This window comes from Mya arenaria, chromosome 1, assembly GCF_026914265.1.
Source record: "Mya arenaria isolate MELC-2E11 chromosome 1, ASM2691426v1".
NCBI lineage: Eukaryota > Metazoa > Mollusca > Bivalvia > Myida > Myidae > Mya > Mya arenaria.
The window spans coordinates 32,315,403-32,338,548 of record NC_069122.1 but is presented as its reverse complement, the minus strand read 5'-3'; the positions used below and the strand labels follow the sequence as shown (position 1 = coordinate 32,338,548).

General features: G+C 33.4%; 1 protein-coding gene across 1 annotated transcript; it reads left to right on the top strand.

Moving 5' to 3' along the window:
- Positions 1-768: 768 nt before the first annotated feature.
- Positions 769-22,282, top strand: LOC128226465 (calcitonin gene-related peptide type 1 receptor-like). The gene is made up of 10 exons (XM_052936354.1): positions 769-1,222; positions 16,697-16,794; positions 17,207-17,298; positions 17,818-17,968; positions 19,571-19,721; positions 19,984-20,050; positions 20,346-20,412; positions 20,592-20,674; positions 21,492-21,627; positions 22,001-22,282. The coding sequence occupies exons 1-10, from the start codon at positions 769-771 to the stop codon at positions 22,280-22,282; spliced, it is 1,581 nt and encodes a 526-aa protein (XP_052792314.1).
- The last annotated feature ends 864 nt before the right edge of the window (positions 22,283-23,146 follow it).

Sequence of the window (23,146 nt, the reverse complement as noted above, 5' to 3'; positions counted from 1 at the left end):
TAATTAATTAACTATAACGAAACTAGCTCTTTAATTTGCTAGTTGAACCACGGGTCGTGACTGATCATAGATAACATTTGTTTCACATCTATTGTTAGTGGCGAGACACTGTTTATAGCTATTCAATTGAAGAGCATCTGTTCAGTCACGACCACTATATAATTACAAGTGTTACGCTTAAAGTTGCATTCATAACCAGCATCCGAGTTTGGACTTGTAATCTTAAATGTATAAGTGATGAATGCCGATAAGCTAATAAACACGCGCTTTTGTAGCATAGCGGATATATGCTGCATCGTTTAAAACTAGGAATAGTTCCTTAGTGCATACGTGAAGTTGTTTGTTATTGAAAGATCATTTTGCTAACTTGTTTAATTTATTGAAGACGTGGAATAAATATGTGTGTTAATTAAAATAGGTAGACATGTAATTAACCTATGCATAGTTGTTCACAGGCAAGTAGTCGGTGTAAGGTGAAACATCTTTCTACCTTGGATTAAACCTTTTCGATATTGAAGCTTTAAATAATTGTATCTAAATCAACAAACATGTATCGGTTAAACAAACAAGTATCTCTATACGCATTCCATCGCTAGTTCAAATGAAAACAAAATGCTGGTTTAACAAACTTTTATATTCTTAAAGAACAAATTAATACTTGTTGGATGTATTGTGTGTCATGGACCAGTAATGACTTGTCGGAAAAGGCCTTACGCTTATGAAGTGATTGATATTTAAAAAGGTTGTTGTTATATTGTGTTGATCAAAATGGAATATGAAGAAATAATTTGTAGGGACAGGTTTTTTGAGCTACCAGTGAACATATTTAATGTGTTCTCATGTTCCATGTGTTATAAATATCTTTTTCCCGCGGGCAATAACCTAACACCTCTAATTGAGAAACCGTGGATGCTTGTTCCCACGGAAAATGCGCGGACACACTACTCAGAGAACTTTTCCGTATTAGCTGACGTAAAAGACGCAAATTATCGTGATGTCATATGCAGTTCGCTTGAACATGACGACTGCACGCGATGGGTTGACTGCTGCCAGGCAGCAATACGATGCTGTCAAAACCAGTTAAGCACCCGGCTTAGTAACGTCACTTCCGGTTTGTTCTGTCCACGAACGTGGGACGGGTTTAGTTGCTTTGAGGACGTCCTGCCCTCTACTCAAGTACAGCTGTCCTGTCCCAGCTACATAGAACATGGATCTGCATCTGGTAAGTTCTAATTGATGTATGTTTCTTTTGCTAAATATAAACATGTTAAAACGCCTTACCCTGAAACTCACTCAGGCATGTCTTTGGCGGCATGCTATAAACAATGATTTATGTAATATTGCACATTTGGAACTTGTTCTACAACTTTTTTACATTACACAATCAGACAAGGCTATGTTGTATACCTTTGAAAGATATTTGCGTCAATGACAATTATACATTACAAACCTCATTTAGCTTTCGTTTTCCAATAAGCATTTATAATCAAACATATTCATTACTATTTATCAAATGCTGACTTTTTATAATATTACCGGTAAATGGTTCAAGACTCCTTGTAAAATATATGCAATATGAGCTACTTAATAAAAACAATATGCAAGGCTGGTACAGTTTCAGTTATACGTTTAAATGTTGCTCCATGAACACAGATGTGTTTTACCTGTGAGTGGCTAATACGTTTCCTTAGACTACAATGAGTGTGTAGATTGTTATTAAGAACTAACCTACTTATTAGGACATTCTACTCTCGCGTGTTTAAAGGTCCGCCCACCGATATCATCCGATACAAACTCCCTGCGTCAGATTTTGTTTTGATATTTGATCAGCCACTTAGGTTTATATTCTAAGTCAGTAAGATAACCTGAACTAATATCTTAATGACTAAAAAAGGCTCCTTCGCAACGCTCACTCCGCCCATGTTTAATCATAAAGAATTTACTTCATGTCTTCTTACTGTTACTTAATTGTTATATGTTCCTCTGCATAAGGGTTAAGAAACTTTTACTTCCACCTAACACATAAAAACATGCTATCGAGCATTTAAAACATTGTTCTTTTATTTTGATTAAAATTATTCCATGATCGTCATGATTTGACATTAACATTTTTTTCTTTATCAACAAAATGAGCCTTAATAATCAAACAGAATTTAAAAACAATGTGATCAAGCTTTCATTAAAGTTTAAAGCTCAATGATGCAATTGGGTTTTAATGATTTGTTCAGTTCAAATTTTCTTAACCTTATATTGCCTTGACCTGGTTAACATCAACTACTGATAACAATCGGCGGTCCACCTTGACCGATGGCTAAAGTGACCGATTTTGTTTTATTTTAAATTTAAGTCAATCCATTTATCATTAGGATTTAAAGATGTGTTATCGCATTTTGAATATTAAAATCGAGATTATTGCTATGTTTGATTATTAATTAATCAATATTATTTTTATTGCATGTATTATAGTTTTGAATAACACCATAATGACACTTCTATTATATTCGTTTTTATGATATAATAATTGGTGGTAAACAAAACACAATTTTACTTTGAATATAACTATGCAAAATTAATGTATTATTTTTAAGTTTAATCCATTTTACCCATTGTTTTGTACGGCAGGGAAATAAAATTTATATGTACGTTTGTGCGTGGTTTGTTTAAAAAATTTAATGATAATGTGAACGATACTGTCGATTATTGTTTTAAGATCTTGATTAATTCATCTTAATTGATGAAATCAATTTTGCTAATATTTAATATTATTGATGAAAGTAAATGGTTTTATCACCCTATGTTGTGGTTATAATACATCTACAATTAGCAACCGCAACACTGTATCTGGATGGTTTGGTAACAAACAACATTATGTATAATCATGATTGAAGATGCTAGAGTATAACTTTCTAACTAATATTTTGTTTTAATCTGAACTTAAATGCAATTGCTGCTGCATTTTAATTTTATGTTTGTTAAGTGTGTACAAGGAAAATCTTTAACTACAATGTAATTGTACAAGAGCGCTGCACCCTGTCCATTTTTTGTAGCATCCTTCTGCCCTCATTGAAAGCAGCATGTGCACCCTTCTGCCTTTATAGAAAAAAACGCTTTAGATAATGAGATATATCCGATTAGTTCCGATTTAAATTTATACTATAACTATTTAATACATTTGCTTCACATTGTTGGAAGTCGAAACTTAATATAATATTATTTAAACCATTTCTAACATTTCTGTCATATTCATAATGGTAAAGGTCTTCATTGACCGATTCAACTGGCCATTTCACCCTTTTCTGAAGCACCCTGCTCTTTCAAAACCTGTCTAAACCCAAATTAGCGGATAAGTGAAATACTACTTTTTAATATTGTTACTATGGCATAAAAGAACACTTTGATTGAAAGTCAATAAAGAGTGTTTCCAAACACATATATCTTCTTAAATATAAATTCCGATAAAACCATGTTATATGATTAAGTAGTATCTGGATGCTCAAGCATTACAACCTTGCAAACATCAACATTTACTCAAAATTATACACCATTGCAACCTTTTCGAACATCTTGAACTTTTTACAATAGTTTATTCTTTTTATAGTCTTTTTAGTCATTTATTCAAAATGACTTCAATCAACTATAAAAATCTCAATATGAATAGTTTACTGAATTAATGAAATGTAAATCAATCTTCGGTCATAAAATTTTGGCTTGATAAACCAAGTTTATGATATGTGTCTTTGTTAACCCGCTTTTTACCAATGGATGAAAACAAATTTTGTCCAAAGCCAGTTTAAGTCAAGGATTTCACATCTTTACAAATTGAATGAAACATACGCCTATGTTGTATTTTTGTCTCGTTCGAGGTGGGGATGTGCAGCGGTCCAAGCAGGGCAATTATTCGAGCTTTTCCAAAATATAGACTCGTCGGACATGCTTATGTGCGCGTTTAAGTCATGGTAGTGTTAGTTAAACGTAGCATTTTAATATCAATCAATATATCTACTAATACCATTCCCAATTCGGTTACGAAAGCTTCAGCTTTTAGCATTTTTGTTACAAGAGTTTATTCTAATTTTTGTTATTTATCTAATTATAATCCTTTTTTGCCATTTTAACATCTTAAATGACACCAGTCAACTGTAAAAATGTCAAAATAACGAGTTTACTGAATTAATGAAATGTAAATCAATCTTCGGCCATTAAATATTGGCTGAATTGCCATGTTAATTATGGCTGTCATTGTTAGCCCGCTATTTACCCATGGATAGAAACATATTTTGCCCAAGGCCAGTTTTAGATGCATCAAGTATTTCACCTTGATTCCTAATATTCCGTTCCAGAGAAAGAGAAACATACATTATAGATCAACACTGAAAACCATTAGATTAAACAAAACACTTCAACTTGGAATTTTGAAAGGTTAAAAACCTGGAATTGTAATTTAATATTATAAGTTACTCGTTATATTATCATATTTTTATATATCGATTAATAGTTGGTTGAAGAATAATTTACATTATGGACATACTTTGTACAAATGAACAAATATCTTTCCATCTACACGACATCATAAACATTGAGCCGGTCTGCTTCTAGTAAGATCACGGTTTAATAAACAGTACTATTTCTTCTATAGAACATACGGTTAAGAGAAAAACTGACGTTTTTGCATGACGCAGTAAAATAACATTAACTTATTGAAGAGTATTAAGCGGAAGCATATAAGCAAAGAATAGGTCTTCAAAAGACAATTATACATACGACCTTGTTAACAACTGTCAGTATGTTCGTGTATATAGATGTAATATGTCTATTATGGTTTTTCGAAAAAAATGATAGTTCGTTTAAACAGTTTTTTGATGTATTGCAATTGACCTTTGTTTGAAAATATTCTCATGTTATGGGATCTGTCCAAAATAAAGATTTCAAAGAACATACATGTACGTAAAATATTTCTATGGAGATCTACCTTTCAGAAATTGCTCACTTTGCAGAACTCTTTACTTATACGTATTGAATGTACCTTTTCAAACAATATAATGTTAAACCTTTTGTTTGTTAAAATGAGGTTATGAAAAACATATATGTGAAAAACTAAATACCATAAGATGAAAGGTCCGTATCTGATAATCAACATCATCGATCTGCTATGCGCTACATAGAAGCTATTTAATGTTCATACAGTCGGCAAGCTGTATGTTAATAATTGAGTTTGAACACTAATGAAGCAAAACAAACGTACATAACTAAACGGCAGTTCTCTTTATGGTAGGGTGACTTTCAGCACTTTTGAAAACAGGGACCCGGACCCCCCTTTGCTACATTTCATGTTATATACCAAAATAACCGGGAAGGTCTGAAGTTTATCAGACTGCCGGCATAAATTAGCATAAATGGCGGCGAGCCGAGAAAATCCATAATGGCCGACAAAGATGGCCGCCAAATCTGAAAACCAGCTATGCTCTTTTTTGCCTTGTTAATAGAACTATTTATCTATTTTTACATATTTTTCCATCTCATTTGCAAGAATATAGATGGTTTATGTCTTTTCAGGATGTAACTTGGTAAAAATATAAAAGATTTACAATTTTTTCATAATAAATAGTGAAAATTTTGCCAGAATTTTTCATATGAGGGTACTATTTTAATTTGTATCTTTTTTATATGTTGCACCCATTACCTATTTCTTAGATTAAAAGATAATTATAAACATTTATACATAATAAACAAACTTGTTTTCATCTACCACAAAGCTATAAATTGTCAAAAGCTGTTTTGGGGTGGGTGGGGTAAATTGAAGTGGTTTAAAATTCGGACCAGGTCAGGATTTAGTTCAGATTATACTAGAGAGAACAGACTGTTAAGTTGCAAAACTGCCATCTATAATTTTGTTTGATCAAAGCATATTAATTTAAAGATTTTATAAATTAAAAGCCATTTATACAGGTAGGATCATTTTCAAAGATAAAATTTACATCAGCATCGTGGAAGTTGTTTCGGCGGGAAAATTTAAAAACATGTAAACAGAGGCATTTTTTTCAACATTTGACTCTAAAGTGAGTATAATTATAATGAATATTAAACATTTATTCCTTCTTAAACATAGTAAGTGTGTTTTGTCATGTATAAAATGTTAAAGATTTAAGAGATGGATGGATTGTTTATTTATGTGATCAGAAACTTGAAAAGTTGAATTGAGAGTGTCCTAGACTATTTGTTTTGATAATTTGCAATAATGTTATGAGTGAAAATGGTTCAAAAACATGTGTTTACATGTATGTTCACTATAAGACAGCTAAATAAGTATAAATATTACAATATATGCTTGAGATGCAAATAAATCTATTCTATATATGAAAAACAGTGCAACTGTAAATTATATCCCTTCAAATATATCCACTGTATTTTCATTAGTTCAAACATCAGACATTGTTTTTAACCCAATCATATTAGCTCCCCCTACTGATCTTAACATTGTGTATACCACATTAGTCCGTACAAAAGAACAGATAGGTGCTTTAGGACAACATATTTGTCCAATTGTGTTTGATATGGGCTTATTGACAAAGGCCCTGGAAAATGTCTGGGCCTACCCGAGTGAGTTTGAGGGCGTTATACCTATGGCAGGTGGCATGCATTTCATGATGAGTATTTTTGGTGGGATAGGGCACATTTATGATGCGGGGTTAAAACAGTTGATGGTAGAGTCTGATGTTTTGCAAAGTTGACAGCTGGTCATATATTGTCTGGCAAAGACTTTGACCGAGCTTTGCGGACTATTCTCATGATTGATGAAGTGTTGAACAACAGATTTCTCTTTCAGCTAAGAGCATGGGCTGAACAAAAAAGAAAGAGTTTCCTCACAATCTTTTTCAGAGGATTGCCTCTTTGAAACAAAGTTCCGACTCTGATAGCAATGAATTTGATAGCATTTCAGGATTTATCGATTCTGAGATGATTCCTCTTATTGAGTTATTCAGATCTGAGGGAAGATCAATGTCACCATTGTTCAAATTTTGGGATGACTATCTCACTAAGGTATCATTGCCTATCAAAGTGTATCTATCTTCCTCGAGGCATGGTATTTGGAGTGCTCACCAGGATGCCAAACAGATGTTTTTGCCTTTTCTGTTTGCCTCAAATAGATCTATTTATGCCAGGTTCATGACATACATGGTGTTGAAGATGAATCGAATTCCTGAACACCTGACAAAGAATTTCGATCAAGGTCAGTTTCCTAAACTCACAAAAGGCACGTTCAATGCCGTCTGGATAGATTATGTGCTTGAAGTCACAGAAAATAAGGCACTCAAATCCTCTGGTGGTATTATAGGGTTAACACACAATGACAGTGCATTAACACGGTGGTTTTTATCGAGACCGTTAACCGCAAAGTATGCCATAGCATTTGCAAACCGCAGACCGACCACATCAACAAAACATCACACAGACACTCCATTCCATACAAATGCATACAATAGTGCAGTTAGTCAGATGTTGTCCCTTTTTGAGAATGAATCATTTATAGATCCGTTTTCTCTTTCGTCTCCCCCTGAAAAGCTAGTAAACATTGCTACAGGAGTAGCAGCCCTGCTTGAGGTGGAGGAGAGGCTTTTAAATTGTCATGATACAGGCAAACGATTGCTGCAAACCTTTGTTAGTGAGAGGTTCATAGTTGAAGAAGACCAGTCAACAAAAAAGTCATTCTTTGATCCAATGGCACGGGTTAAAATAACAAGAGGCCCAAAAGGGCCTATGCTCTACTGGCATGGCTTTTGTGGTCATATCAATCCAGAGCATGTATGTATGGGTAAAAGGCAACAGACATATAGTTTATGTTTTGTGTTTGGGTTACCTGAAAACGTAGCACGTTCAACATCTGAGCCCAGAAAGTATTGTAAGCAGATTAGTTGCATGAACTATTTTAATATGTGCCAAGTAAAAGTCATCTGACAAAAAAAATGCTTTCAAAACTGTACTCATAGTAAAATTTTCTGTAGTTTTAAAAGTTAAAAAAGTTGGTCAAAAGGTCAAAGTCAAGGGCATCCTAGGACAACATTGATCAATTTGAACAAACATTCACAATCAATTGTGCTGAGATGAATGCACGAACACACAAAAAGATTTTCAAACCTTTCCAGATTTATGTTTACCAAACCTGTGAACCCTGGGTGTGGCCAGTAATGACACCAGGTGCATTACTTAAACATTCACAACCAATTTTGTTAATATGAATGCGCAAACTACAGAACTTAAAGCTAAAAAATGGCCTTTGGGCTTTCAACAAGGACAAGGCAGAGTAATTCACAAAATCAGCTGCAGAAGCAAAAAGCAAATTGTCTCTCAAAATCTTAGACTTGCAAATTGTCTCCCTTAACTCTAGACTTGAATTTACATGTACATGTAAACTTGGCTAAAAATAGAATTCGCTCATGCAGACCTGGCTAAAAATAGAGAGCATTTCTTTAAAACTTTCATGGCCCATAATCTAGGCATTCATGGGCGGATCTGGCTGGTTTTCGAAAGGAACCGAGCTCTAATGGATATCTAGATACTGTACAAGTTTCATTGAGATACAATAAAAACTGAAGACTGTATCGTGTTCACAACCAATTGTTTACAACCAATTGTTTACACAATAGCATTTTTTTATACTATCAAGGGCCATAATCTAGGCATGCATGGGCGGATCTGCCTGGTTTTCGAAAGGAACCCAGCTCTAATGGATATCTAAATACTGTACAAGTTTCATTGAGATACAATCAAAACTGAAGACTGTATCGTGTTCACAAGCAATTGTTTACACAATAGCATTTTTTATACTATCAAGGGCCATAATCTAGGCATGCATGGGCGGGTCTGGCTGGTTTTCGAAAGGAACCGAGCTCTAATGGATATCTGGATACTGTACAAGTTTCATCGAGATACAATCAAAACTGAAGACTGTATCGTGTTCACAAGCAATTGTTTACAGACGCACGGATGCACATACTACGTACACATTACCATCGCATAAGCTCTTCTGGCCTTTGGCCAGTAGAGCTAAAAACCATGGCTCTGTCTAAGTCTGTTGTTCGAACGGCCACAAAATCCGTTCAGATCAATGGTTAGGAGTGGTATCTTCGGCTTTTGGCCATTAATACATTCAAAAAGGTGCCTTTGCAACGGGTTTTATCATTTGAAATTGCCCCAGTCCCTCTTAGTTTGTTCACTGATGAAGGTTCCATAACAATGACAAAGAAATCCGACTTCCTAGACAAAATTGGTCTTGTAAAAGATGAGGTTATTTACAGTTTCCCAGCTGCTTCTAATTGTATTGTCTTTGATGGGATGGCTATTGTCCAAATGCTTCAACCTTCATCAAATAGACAAATCTCTTACTCGGAAATGGCTTCAGAGTTTTGGAGATGTGTATTAGCCAGCAGTTATGGTATCAAACACATCCATGTGGTTTTCGATAGGTATGTGACTAACAGTTTGAAGGCCCAAACGCGCCAAAAACGGGGTGAAACTCTTTCCCATGCGCCAGTTAAAATTCAACCAAATATGCAGATCAGGGACTGGAAAAGTATACTGACCAGCACTAAGAGTAAATGTGAGTTAACTAAACTTTATACAGAACACCTTGCATTGCATGCCCATGATATTCTTGTCAATGGTGAGACATTGTTTGTTGCTGGTGATATGGGTACAAAGGCTTTAAAAGTCACCGGTCTGTCAGTAGCATTTGTTGGTGGCCTAACATCCGACCAGGAGGAAGCAGATGTTCCACTGATATTTCATGTTGCACATGCATCTGATTTAGGTGCAAATACAATTGTTGTTGCTAGTCCGGACACCGACATGTTTGTTCTCCTTGTACATCATTTTGATCAGTTGAGAGTTGAATAGATATTTTTCAAAACGGGTCGTAAAGTGGCGTATTCTGATCGAACAAGGTATCGAATCTCTTCAGCCAGAAGTTACACAAATATTGTTACCGGTATTTTGTATCACGGGCTGTGATACATGTTCTTCATTATTTGGTATTGTTAAAAAGAGAGCTTTCCAAGTCGTGACCAAATCGGCAGAACAAGTCAGTGATCTTGCAGACCTTGGGGCTCAGTCGACACGTTTACCTCAGACAAACGCAGCAGCTGTTGTTTTTGTTGGCTTGTTGTATGGTCTGTTTAAATCACTGAATGTTTTAAGAACAAATCTTGTTCTTGCAAAAACAAAAGTAAAACCAACGAAACTCCCTCCAACCAGTGACAGTTTCATGCTCCACTTGCTTCGATGTATGTACCAATTGTTGATCTGGAGAGGTGCATTATCCCCAACACCATTGGCTGATCCAGTGGACTATGGTTATACAGTTGATCCACATTCAGGATTTTTTATTCCTCAGATGATGACACAGGCTGCAGCTGCCCGTGAATTGCTAAGTGATTTGGTTTGTAGTTGCTGTAATTCACGCAAAGATGATTGTGTTTGTTGTTCGAATGAGCAACCTTGTACCGAAGCATGCGATTGTAAGGGGTGCTTGAAAAACACAAGTTCATGTCAGAACTTGTTTACTGAACTTGCAGATGTTGAGTTAGAAGATTGCTAAATTAGCTTTATGATTTTATTAGTTCCAAGACGTGTTATTAAGATGCACTTGCATATACTCATATGTAAAATGGTAAAAATTATTTGTATGTGCCTACTGTTATTTTGTCAAAGATATCAAATATTAGCAACCATCTTGGAAGTCATTATGTTATCCATCATTGATTTAATGAAATTAATTCATTTTGAAAAATGATATAATTGTTTAAATATCACTATTTTGTTATTTGTTCATTAATAAACTTTCATCTACTTATACACTTTTTAATACTATTATAAATATAATCATGAAAAATTGTCCATGTTGCCAGGAATCCAACGTAAAGGTCAGCCATTTTGGATAATTTTAGCTCGCCACTGTTTATTCAAATTTATGCTTTCACCCTGATAATCATGCTTTGATACAACATAATTGCATGTGTCAGTTGCATGCAACCTAGCAGTTTTTTCCTCATAATGAAACTTTAAGAAAATTCTCAATTTTTGGTCCGGTTTTCAGAACCACTTCAATTTACCCCACCCACATGAAACAGCTTTTGGTTGGATAAAAATGGTTAAAACTCATATAAAAACATATTTATTTATGTATAAATAATAAAAGTTATCTTATAATACAAGAAAAGGTTACTGGATGCAATTATTCAAAAGATATATGTTAAAATTCCACACTGCCTTGCAAAATTTGGACATTTTTTAAATATATTTTTTGTATAAAAGTTATATTTTCCCCTTTTTCCCCCTATGTCATCACTAAAAAGCATAAAATATGATCATTCTTACAGTTTAGGTGAAATATAATGTTGAAACGAGATGAAAAGGTCGATTAACAAAGCAAAAAAGAGCAAATTTGATTTTCAGATTTTGGCGGCCATCTTTGTCGGCCATCTTGGATTTTCTCGGCTCGCCGCCATATATGCTAATTTATGCCGGCAGTCTGATAAACTTCAGACCTTCCCGGTCATTTTGGTATATAACATGAATTGTAGCAAAGGGGGGTCTGGGTTACCCCTTTTAATAGTGGCCTTTTGAGCTGAAAGTCACCCCACCATTAGAGAACTAACTACCTTCCATTTGATAAACAGTAAACAATGGTCAGCAATGAGAGTCCAGTAATGTTTCACAAATTTTCTTGGGTTCATAAACTAGGTTAAATTTAAAACGAATTCATTTTTTAATGTTGAATCCTTAGCTTATGACTTAGTTTCTGTTTTAGTTTCACAATTCTAAGCAAATTCCTCGGAGAGTTTGAAAAAATATATATATTTAATTGCTTATCGAAGATGCGTCATTTAAATAGATAATAATTATTGAAAAAAAAAATCCATATCAACTCAAGAAACAACGATTGTTTGTTGTCAAAATTCTTTGGGTAGCATTCAGTATTTATCAGCATTCTAAAACTGTTACTTGAATAAGAAATTACAGAGGAACGAAAAAATATGCCAGGTTAGTGTTTGTCCTCTATGACTAAAGCGATTACTTATTGTAGCGTGTGATAATGTCAAAATGGATTCGTTCGAATATGGTTGATACATTTAATATTATTATTTTGCCCTTAAATCATTCTTAAACATCGACTAAATATCATATTACAGACTAATTTAATGTTTATTGTTTCATGGCGTTCAGACAATGGCGCAATATGGCAGTACCTGACAGAATACTAGTGTATACTCGTTCTCATAAAGTCTTATAGTTTTAATCTGAATATATAAAATCATTATAAACTATTAACTAATGTATAACCAAATTATCGTTAAAACAACTTAAGATCAACATATTTTGCTTCAAGTTTCTGTATTCTCTATTTTATTTACTTAACGTTATTTAAAAGCCATTAGTAAAGTATGCAATATTAATACCTTTTGTTCAACCTACTTAAGAAGACAGAAATGCTAATATAGTGAAATAATAAAAGCATAGCATTACAGCCAGTTCAACTATTTCTTCTTCGATTTTCATCATAAAACATTATTCAGCGGTCGTATTCACTTTAATTATAATATTTGCCTTAGTCATGCCTGAGTGAGTCCATTTATTTCATTGGCACATTTAATTTAAAGTCCAATGAAAGCAATCAAGTGTACTTTTATATTTAAATTCAACGTGTCAGCCGCACATCCCGTATTCACTATAACACATAAGTTTAAATTTCTAATGAAGGAATAAAGGTTATATATCAAGGAGAAGAATGACTTTAATGGCAATATAATTCAAAACGGAATCCCAAGTAGCACAAAATCATAGTATCTAATTGTACTATATGTAAAACGTCTCTTATATTTAGAAAATAAATAGTATAAAAAGTTTGCAAACATTAAGAAGCTTTGACATCGCTGGTACTTCATTATTCGTCAGTTACCGGGTGATTATTGTTTTTTGTTCCTGAGCTGTCTGTTTTGTTTGTCCTTTGTGTATATTATATTCAGCGTTATAAGGGCTCTAGCCTTTTGCCTCAGAATAGGAAGCTTAGCTTTTTAGATGCCTTATTATTTGTTTTTCCCCTGATGGTTTCAATGGAATTTTAGGTTAAACAAATATATTTTGGTACTATGGAATAATTAAAAAAATATATATTCCTGTGTAAATAGGAACTGGGTCACTAGAAAGCTCCCTAGTTTCTCAAAAATCATGTTTATAAAAAAGATCCCATCGGAATTAAATTTAAGATGAATTACATGCAAATTGTGATTGATGTGTAGTTGTTGTTTTTTATCCTGTTCTTAATGCCGTCGATGTGTTGATAAACTGGGTTATATTTTATGTAAATATGCTAATGTTTTATCCCGTTTTATGTATTTTTTTGAAGCAACATACGAGATAAAGACTCAAAACAATGTACTTCGTACATTTTTGCAGGGTATATTGGAATGTTTTTCGCAGTTGTTTGGTTAAAATCAATTAAAAATACCCGAAGCTTTAGCATTGCGAATGACTCAAAACAAGAATGTTAACAGATAGGATAACATGCAAGCCATAACAATAATTTCAATTAATACAGAATTGTGATGTGATTTATGAAATACAATTTAAAACTACATAGAGTCGCCTCTGCATATCTACATCAATTGGAAGGGAAATATTAAGAAGTATTAAAGACGATTTAGGAAAGTTTTTCTACATTTCAAGGTAATGAAATAAATTCTGACCACACGAATAGTTTTTTTATGAAAAATAACATGATTATGTAGTCCGAGTGTTTTAAAACATTTTACATCCTCAGTCAGTGTAACTTTAGGGTTTGGCACAACTACATTATGGAATTTTAAACTTTGAGTGTGTAGTAGATATGTACTGCAAAGATAAATGTACAGCCTGTCATGCTATTGATAAATGAACGTAGTCGCTGCAACACTGGGTCAATGTTAACCAGCATACATTCAAATGTCCTAATATCAGGACATACAGTCAATTATTGGGTGAACGTTACATTATCAAATGTTTTGTATGCAAAAGGAAATGAAATTCGTCTACATTGGTCAATTCTGATAATAATAATAATTTCGAAATATATAAAAACAAATCCAAAATATTGATTTCCAAAAAACAAATGAACGATAAGAGCATTGATAGAACAGCCACTGGTGATGTTATCAGTGAAACATCTAGTGCACTCCGTTTTAGATATAGACACTAATGTAAAGACTCTAAAAAGCCCATGTGGGTTCATACATTCAATATTGTTGCGAGCGTTGCGCTTAGACCTTAGACGGTACGAGTTATCAAATTTGCCTAATATGAACAGTAACATGATCTATGACCTTGATTTTTTTTAACCAACTTGACTGAATTTAAAAATGACCAGCCAGAGTCATACTAAACAGAAAACTAGAAATAACAGAAAAATAGTCACTTTATTTTAGCAAACTTTCCGAAATATCATCAACGGAAAAATGTATGAAAATGTGGGTGCTCAATACAGATCACCAAGGGGTGTGTGATATTACGGTGAAGCTAAAAATTGTTAAGGACAAGCCAAGTTTGAAGAATGTATGACTGAAAACTAATAATTCCAAATGAAATCAAAATGGCAGTCAAAATGAACAAGTTAAAAAAGAGATTAAGCCGGGCAAGTCTAAAGTGTCACATGTTAGTGTTGTTTAAGATCCTACGTGAATTACAATAGTGAATACCGGTGCTGAAATTGAACTGAGGCTTTGTCATCAATTGACCACCATCAACCCAGAGGGTCAACAGGAATACCTGGTCAATCTCTCATAGACAGTCAATAGTGCTGATATATCAGCAAGACAATTTATAAGATATAAATTTTGTAAGGTAGAAGTCAATCTTCCGGTGGTTATTAAAAATGACACAGTATTGCTGCATACCTCTGAGGTTGGTGGCAGTCTTCTGAGCTTATTTTTAAGATGTTGTCAGTAAGAATATCTAGAGCAGAGTGTTGCATATAGAGATGCAGAGCTCTATAGACTAGGAATTGATCAGGGGTGAAGTAGATTCTCACACATAATTGGCTAAAAAGGCTTGCCCTTAATCACAATAAACATATATATGACATAGTAACTAAATTATATACATCATACATAAGGAAATATTCATTAAGGATTTATATAGTAGATCATATACTCAAAGATACTTCAATAAGGGAAACCATAAAATATTTATTTTAGAAAATGATCAAATAGTCAGGCGGTGATTATATTATTTTACCTGTTAGGTACCTAAATGTCCGGATCAATAAAGTTAATATTTCCAGTCAAATATATTGTCCAATTTCACTCAATCATAAGGTCTTTAAGTATTTGCAAAGTACTTATACATGAATAATAATTTCCAGTGTAATTAAGCACAATATTTACATTATAATATTTCACGGTCTGACCTTGACACAATAATGTAAACATAGGCCCCAATGTCATCATCCAATGGGCAACTTAATCCCTTTTATTTATAAGCACAAAGTTATATTTACAGCACTAAAGTATCATTATGTGTAACAAACATTAAATCAAACACAAGCACTAATTATATAATGGAGATTAATAAGCAGAAATAATTCCAAACAATAGCCCCTAATTATAGGATTAAACCATTCTAATCACAGTTCTTATCGGACTGGACAACTGCTGAAGCATCTAAATATAGACTGATTCCTTATCAACCAAAGGAAAGAAATTCCTGGTTCAAATACACTCATTTATGTAATTCCTTCTCACAAATGGTAACACTTACGGTCTTATAAATAAAACATTTAATATGGAAAAATATTAAAAAATAACCTTATTTGAAATATATTCCAAATAACTTCAAGGCTTAGCCGACAGTACATGAGAGACACATACTCTCAAAGCAGTAAATACAGATAAAAAAACAGGCAGCTAAATACATATCAATGAATTATCAGAATACTGCCTCGGAACGGTCAGTGTCTACATTTTCAGTAAACGGTCAGGACACATGAATGTATATTTAAACAAAAACAACATGTTTAGGGCAGTTATAACTGTCCATCAGTTTACAGTTTAAACAATTTAGCCAGTTTGTTTTAAGTAGCAATAACAATAAACCGCCACTTAACTCTGAAAAATATCGTCGGTGATTTGCTTGAACTCACGCTCTACTATGTATCTACGTGCCGTCAATAAGGCTTGTTTATGTTTACGATAGGGCAATCTTCCCTTGTCAACAAGAGGATCAAGATCCGCTTTGAACTATTGATGGATGACAGCGTTAAACACATAGTTTCATTACAAACTTAACAATTATGTGAGGTGTAATCGGAAGACCCGGACAACTATCACATTTGCAGTTTGGCGACCCAAAACCAAACAATCTTTTTGATGACAAAACAGTCATAAACAGTACATATTTTAGGTACTTTTTGTTTTTATTATCTGAAAGTATTTAACTGATCAAAATTACAAAACACAACAAAAAAGTAAAACTGTCATCAATTCAAATTGCATAATATGAAAACATTTTATAGTTTATCGGGGCATTACTATTTTCACTTAAGTCTGAACATTGCATATTGTAATTCTTTTTTACAAGTCCGTTTTATCCTTGCTTTTTACTTTTATGTTCGTACCCAAGGGCAGTTTTTTTATAAAAAACACATGTAGTGTAATCATGTTTATATTTACAGCGTACGCGTACAAAGACTGTACAGAGAATGGTACATGGTGGGTGAACCCACTGACAGGCTCGGAATGGACAAATTACACCACCTGTGTAACGAAACAGGTATTGCATTATTTTAGTTTATTGTCTTAGCTTAAAAGAGACATAAAACAGATAGCTTATACAATATAGCTCGTGTATGTTTACTGGATGTAGGCCGGTACCGAAGATCATTTTTGTAGGCTATGGAACAGTACCCCTGGAGTTCGACCCTACGACCTCTTGGTTGAAAGGCGTACTTCTGAACCGCTAGACCGTTTGTTCTCTTAAGTCACAAAATGCTTTCCTACTTAAACGTCCTTCTTCTTTATACAACACTTTGGACAAGATCGTTCTATTCAATAGTTCATAAGCCAACTATAAACCATTATTTAGCGACGGAAAGACACTTGACATGTTCCAGACATCATAGTTCCATGAATGGCTATATAATTGACAAACGGCTGTACTATATATATATATGTTTTATTTAAAGGACTACCACACGGTTGTATATGTTGCCCTGGCGTGTAACATCCTGAGTTTGCTTCTCCTAATTCCAGCCTGCGCCATCTTCCTCGGCATCAGGTATGTTATCTACCTTTCAGACATCGGTGTATGATGCGCTGAAGTGTAACTTACTCAGTCTGCTTCTCCATTTACCAGAATGCGCCACTTTCCTTGCCATCAAGGTATTAAATAGAGCTGTTGACCGATTGAAATCTAATTAAACTTTCGATTCTTATTTGATAATGAAAGTCACTGGCTTATTGCTCCATTTTGCTTTCAAAATGTCATATTCGCTATTTGGATCGCGTTTTTGCAAAATGAATTTGTAAAAGAGTTTCCAATCGTTTGGCTACAGCTTGTTTCGCCAGCGACAAATCATAAACCAAGGTTATATTTCGTTATTTTGATAATGAAAACACGTTCATTAATCATATTGACATAGAACAAAAACTTAATACATGTATCAACGTGTCCTATAATACGACAGTTCATGCACAAAACCAACAGCTTAATGATAAAAAGAGAAGATTTATTTCGATAACATATCCATTTTTCCAATGAAATTTTAAATCTTCGTTTATCTCCTTTACTTTGCAGAGAGCTGCGTGTTCAGAGGAGGATTAAGCTACATATCTGCCTTTTTCTCTCCTTCATATTCTCTTCTGTGATAACGGTCACATGGGACGGCGCTGTTTATTTGGATCGTCTGCAAAACGAACGGAGAAGCACGGTGATGCATCGAAATTCTGTGAGAATTTTAATTAAGCTTGGATACCTTTAAAACGTCTCCTTCATGGTTAACATTAAAAATGAACTGATGCAACTCTGCGATTATTCCGTTTTTATAGCAAACCCCTAAAGGTAGACAAAAATGTTTTGGATGTCACACAAGGAACTCTACAGTATCAAAAAAACAGTTATATGACGCATGGATGCCAGGTGACCCCATATATCATATAAAAAGGGTAAAATGGTTAGAGTAAGAACATTTAACATGTATTTGTTAAAATATTTCATGTTACAGAGATATAACATCATGTTTAGTTAGTTACTGTAGTCAAGTATGCAAAGTAACATTATACACTGAGCTATATTAAATTCGATCAAATTCACTTCAACTTGCATATTAATCAGCAAACGTACATACTAATTCGTTTTCAGATGAATAAAGCCATTTATGCAATTGCTGTTACCTTCCAAAGTATGTCCTTGCTTTTTTTAAAAATAAAAATTTATCCAATTATATCAATTTTAATATGAAATTGTGATATCTATTATATATAAACCAATCAGAACGCAAAGAGCTAAGAGGTGTTCTTGCTTTTTGCATACTAGGGGCTTCTTTTCTTATGTCTAAAAATAAAGATAGTGTTTTATTGCGGAAATATTGTTTTAATTATCACATAAACAAATCCACATACACTTTGACCCGATTAAACATTTGCGTGTTTTATGTAATAAGCATATAAAAATGATACCGAAAGAAAATGTTTTTCGGCGTTTAAAGACTGCTACGCAAACCAGTTCACGCCCGATTTCAAATAAATTAAAGAATAAGTTCACAACATGCAACATGTTAATTTTTAATGTATTGACCGACTTCAATTTTACCTTTTAGTAATACGTAATCGTTAAGAAATATCCTTAAAGGTGATACCAAAATTATATGGTGTCACCATACAATAGAGAAACTGAGATACAATACTTGTGACAGTGCGTGTACGCTTTGCTATTATTTGTACACTTCGTAAACCAGGTATGTGTACTTCGTACAACTTTGGAAGGACATCTATAATACATTCCTGAAACAATCAATAAAATAACAACCGCCTATATTTAATAGTTGTTACAAGAATGTCAGTCAGCATATCGTTTTATTTTTGTATGGGTTACTGTAAATGATTAATGATTCAGCCTAATGTTATATGTATGAGCGATAATACTGATACAATATTTACGACCACAAAACGTATACATCTCTGTCACCATAGAGATACTTTCGCTTTGATTGTCTCCTTTTAATTATTATCGCAGGCTAGACTACTTATACAGTTCACAAACGAAACGTTTCACGAACTTTGATAAATACACAAACATTTTATCGAACATGAAAAATGAAAACTATATAATAACGATTAACACATAAAACCGGCATTGTTTAAGACTTATGAATAAAATCAAATGAAAAGGTAATTACTTTTGTTCTTAAAGAATATAACAATGCAAGCGATACAAAAATGATATTGACAGTAGATTTATACAATTTGGAGTGGCTTCTTTGTAACGGTCATGTATAACCACATTATGTGGTAAATCATACATTGAAGAAAGGGTTTGTCCTCTATTTTAGGCGGGCTGTAAGCTACTGTACGTACTGATACGGTACGTTAGCACGTCAAAATTCTTCTGGATGTTTTCTGAGGGTCTCTATCTCCATCGGCTAATCGTCCACGCCTTCTCTCCACCAAAGACACTCATACCGTACTATGTGTTTGGTTGGGGTAAGCGGAAGACAATAAGCATGCGTGGCTTTGAAATGTTTTTTAACGTAATGTAAACACACATGCTACCTAATAATATGTAAACTATTTTGTTTAGCGAACAAAACAACAAATTGCGTTATATTACAGTACGAACGCAAAACAATTGCTTTCAATTGTGTATTAAATTTAAAAGTATTATACTTAACTTAAGAATTATAACTTGTTATTGATAGGCATTTTTTTAAGTATTATTATTATAGTACATGTTTTGTTTTCTTAGTTGGTGCCTGTATTCCATCTCTGATCTACTCTATTGTCAGAGCTACAAAACAGGAATATAATTTAAGGTAATGTTTTAAAACAATTATTTTTCCAGGAACATGCGGTTTTATTGCCTTTTACCGCTGTACTTCTTACTTGTTTAAATCAATTAAGAATATATATAATTTCAATCAAGAAACATTTTTTTGAATCTTAATGCTTTGCTGATGGAAAACTGCTAATTAATAACATAAACACAAAATAAAACTTCCATCCGATTTCATTAAGTATGTTTGACCCTAAGCAATACAACAGTTAGTAAATGGACTCAGTTTTTCCCTATTGTCTTGTAGTGACATAATCTTTTTATATTTTGTTAAGTTGCTGGGTACACAACATAGGCCCATATGAATGGTTACTCTACACACCCAATCTTCTTTGTATCGGGGTAAGTAAAATAACGGTAGAATGCATTTGAAACTAAAATACAAATATACAGATAACTTTTATTTATAGACAGTTACACAGGTACGCCTTTTTACGCTGATACTAGACTAAACAGAAACCTTTAACTGAATAAACCTGCCAAAGTTCATTATCATTTAATAATTCTCTATATCGTTTCAGGCAAATGTCCTCTTTCTGGCGAATATATTGAAACTACTATGCTCGAAATTGCAAATACATCCAAATGAGCCGAGTAATTACAGGTAACTGCAGGGATTCTTTATGGTGCATTTGTGTATTCTTATATAATTCATTTTTAAATATCATATATGTATTTTATCTACATGTTTCATAGGTCTCTCTTGACGTCGTGTTATACAAATGGGGTGCATTGCTGTCTTCATTTTTCAAATAAACTAAATAGGACCATGACATTCGGTTCAGAATTACTCCAGTGAGAAAAACGATTTATCGAGTGTTTTATCCCGAGTGTAATTATCCTTGAATGGGACAATTATCAACCAAAAGCCAGTTCAACAACATAGACTTATGTTTGTTTGTCATTTGATCAGGTCTTAGAAAATGCATTGAATATAATGAAACAACAACAACAATACAGTATGGAACAATGAAGGATTTTATATGCCAGCAGGAAGTCGAAAAAGAGAATATGTGTGTAAAATCCATTTGGATGAAAATGACATTACCTACATTTTCATTAAATTATGCTGAATGGACATTAAATAGCATTAATCATATAATAAAACGTCAACAGTTCAATTTTTCAAATATTTGACCTTCATTTCAATATTCAAGCACAAGTAAGGTCGCGTACGCCTTTAAACTGTCACATTAGAATGTATGCTTGAAGGACCCCGGACATTTCGCTATAATAATTAACTTTTTTCATTAAAACACCTCCTTGTGACTGGCTAAACTCTTCGCCTGGTGTACACTTGAGATAAACGTAAACACAAACGGACAACAACAAAAAAACAAAAAAAAAAACTGTTATTAAACTGTTTTAACGTATACAAACATATGCATTTACCTATACTTATAAATGCATTATACTTACAGGAAAGCGTTAAAAGCGACATTTGTATTAGTGCCTTTGTTTGGTATCCAACAGTTCCTTGTGATATACAGACCCCCGCCGGGAACCACATTATCATTTGCTTATGAGATACTGCAAAAGGTCATACAAAATACACAGGTACTTGTCACAAATTAATTTTTGGTACATGGAAGATAACTGTTATACATTGATGCGTTACTTGTTACATAATTGTGATAGTGTATGTACATTAGAGTTAAAATGTCAAAAACAAACATTGAAGTGCAAGTAAACAATCAACATCCAAATATTTTCACAATCGCAAAACTATCTCGATCACTTCTATTGATGTATCTGGCCAATTTTGTTGAAGAATATTTAATATTTACTCGTGTCTGAGCCATTCGTAAATATTATTTTATTTGAAAATAAAACTAATTTAGATCATAAGCCTTAGTTGATTAAATATCCTGTTTTGTTTGAAATGGTAATGAACAAACGAAATACTAATAGGATTGTATCATAATTACAGGGAGCAACTGTGGCGTTAATTTTCTGCTTTTTCAACGGCGAGGTATATACACATTTGACGAAGTGTATTTCATTTCACATAAGCCGCGGTACGTCATCAAACCAACGTCATTGTAAAAACAGCATGTTTTCTGCAACGCAAATAACATCATACACATCCGCTGCGAGACGAAGTACAAAATTTGATGAACATTCTAACAAGAGTTACGTGCCACTCAGTGTTAGTAGTACCACGCAAGAATTCACTTCACCGATAAATGGTCACGTGACAGTTTCTCTATGACGTCAGAATTATCAAAGCCGAAGGACTGTTCCATACAGACTTGAGTTCCATAAATCCTGGTCAGCAAAAATGCTGTGTGATTGTTTATTGTTCAGTGTAGACTGTTTTATGTTTAAGAAGTGCATTACTATAAACTGTAAACAGTTAATTTCAAATCATGTGTATTGGGTTTCTTTCACATCAAATGTTAATTATGCAATTGGATATATACTGCGAAAGATGTAATATGAATGTTAAACTTGTTATTATCTTTTTGTGTCAATAAACATAATCTGTTGTATACCTCAAACTGCCATGGATGTTAAATACAAGAAAAAAAATTCTGATGTAATAACAGTTGAACTACATTACCAAAGATAGTCCAAGACAAATGGAGGATGAAATGAAGCAAATCTTCGAATTGTATAAACAAAATATCACAGAGCAAGAGCTGTCATACAAGTGACACATACTTTATACGACGCCTGAACACAGGAAGTGTAAACTCTGTCTTTAAAAAGTGGATATAACTTCGTAACCAACATCACCTGACCTGTATATGATAGTGTTAAACTCGTTCATTCAAAAACAATTTGTTTCCCGTTTTCATTTGCGTATGTATGGCAATAGCCTAGTGCCTTTAAACAAGTACTTTGTTAAATAGTTTTCTACTAGTCTTTAATTAAACAAATTCTGACATTTTTTATCCAAACATAAGTATTACACCTATTTATTCTAGTATGTGATTTTGCACAAGCTGAGATTCCAATATGAATTGCATCAGACCAACTTATCTTAAGACTCGAATGCCATTCTAATGTGGGATATATCAGTTTCCTATACGGTTAATTTATTGCATAATGAATCGTCTTAACAGCAAATAGA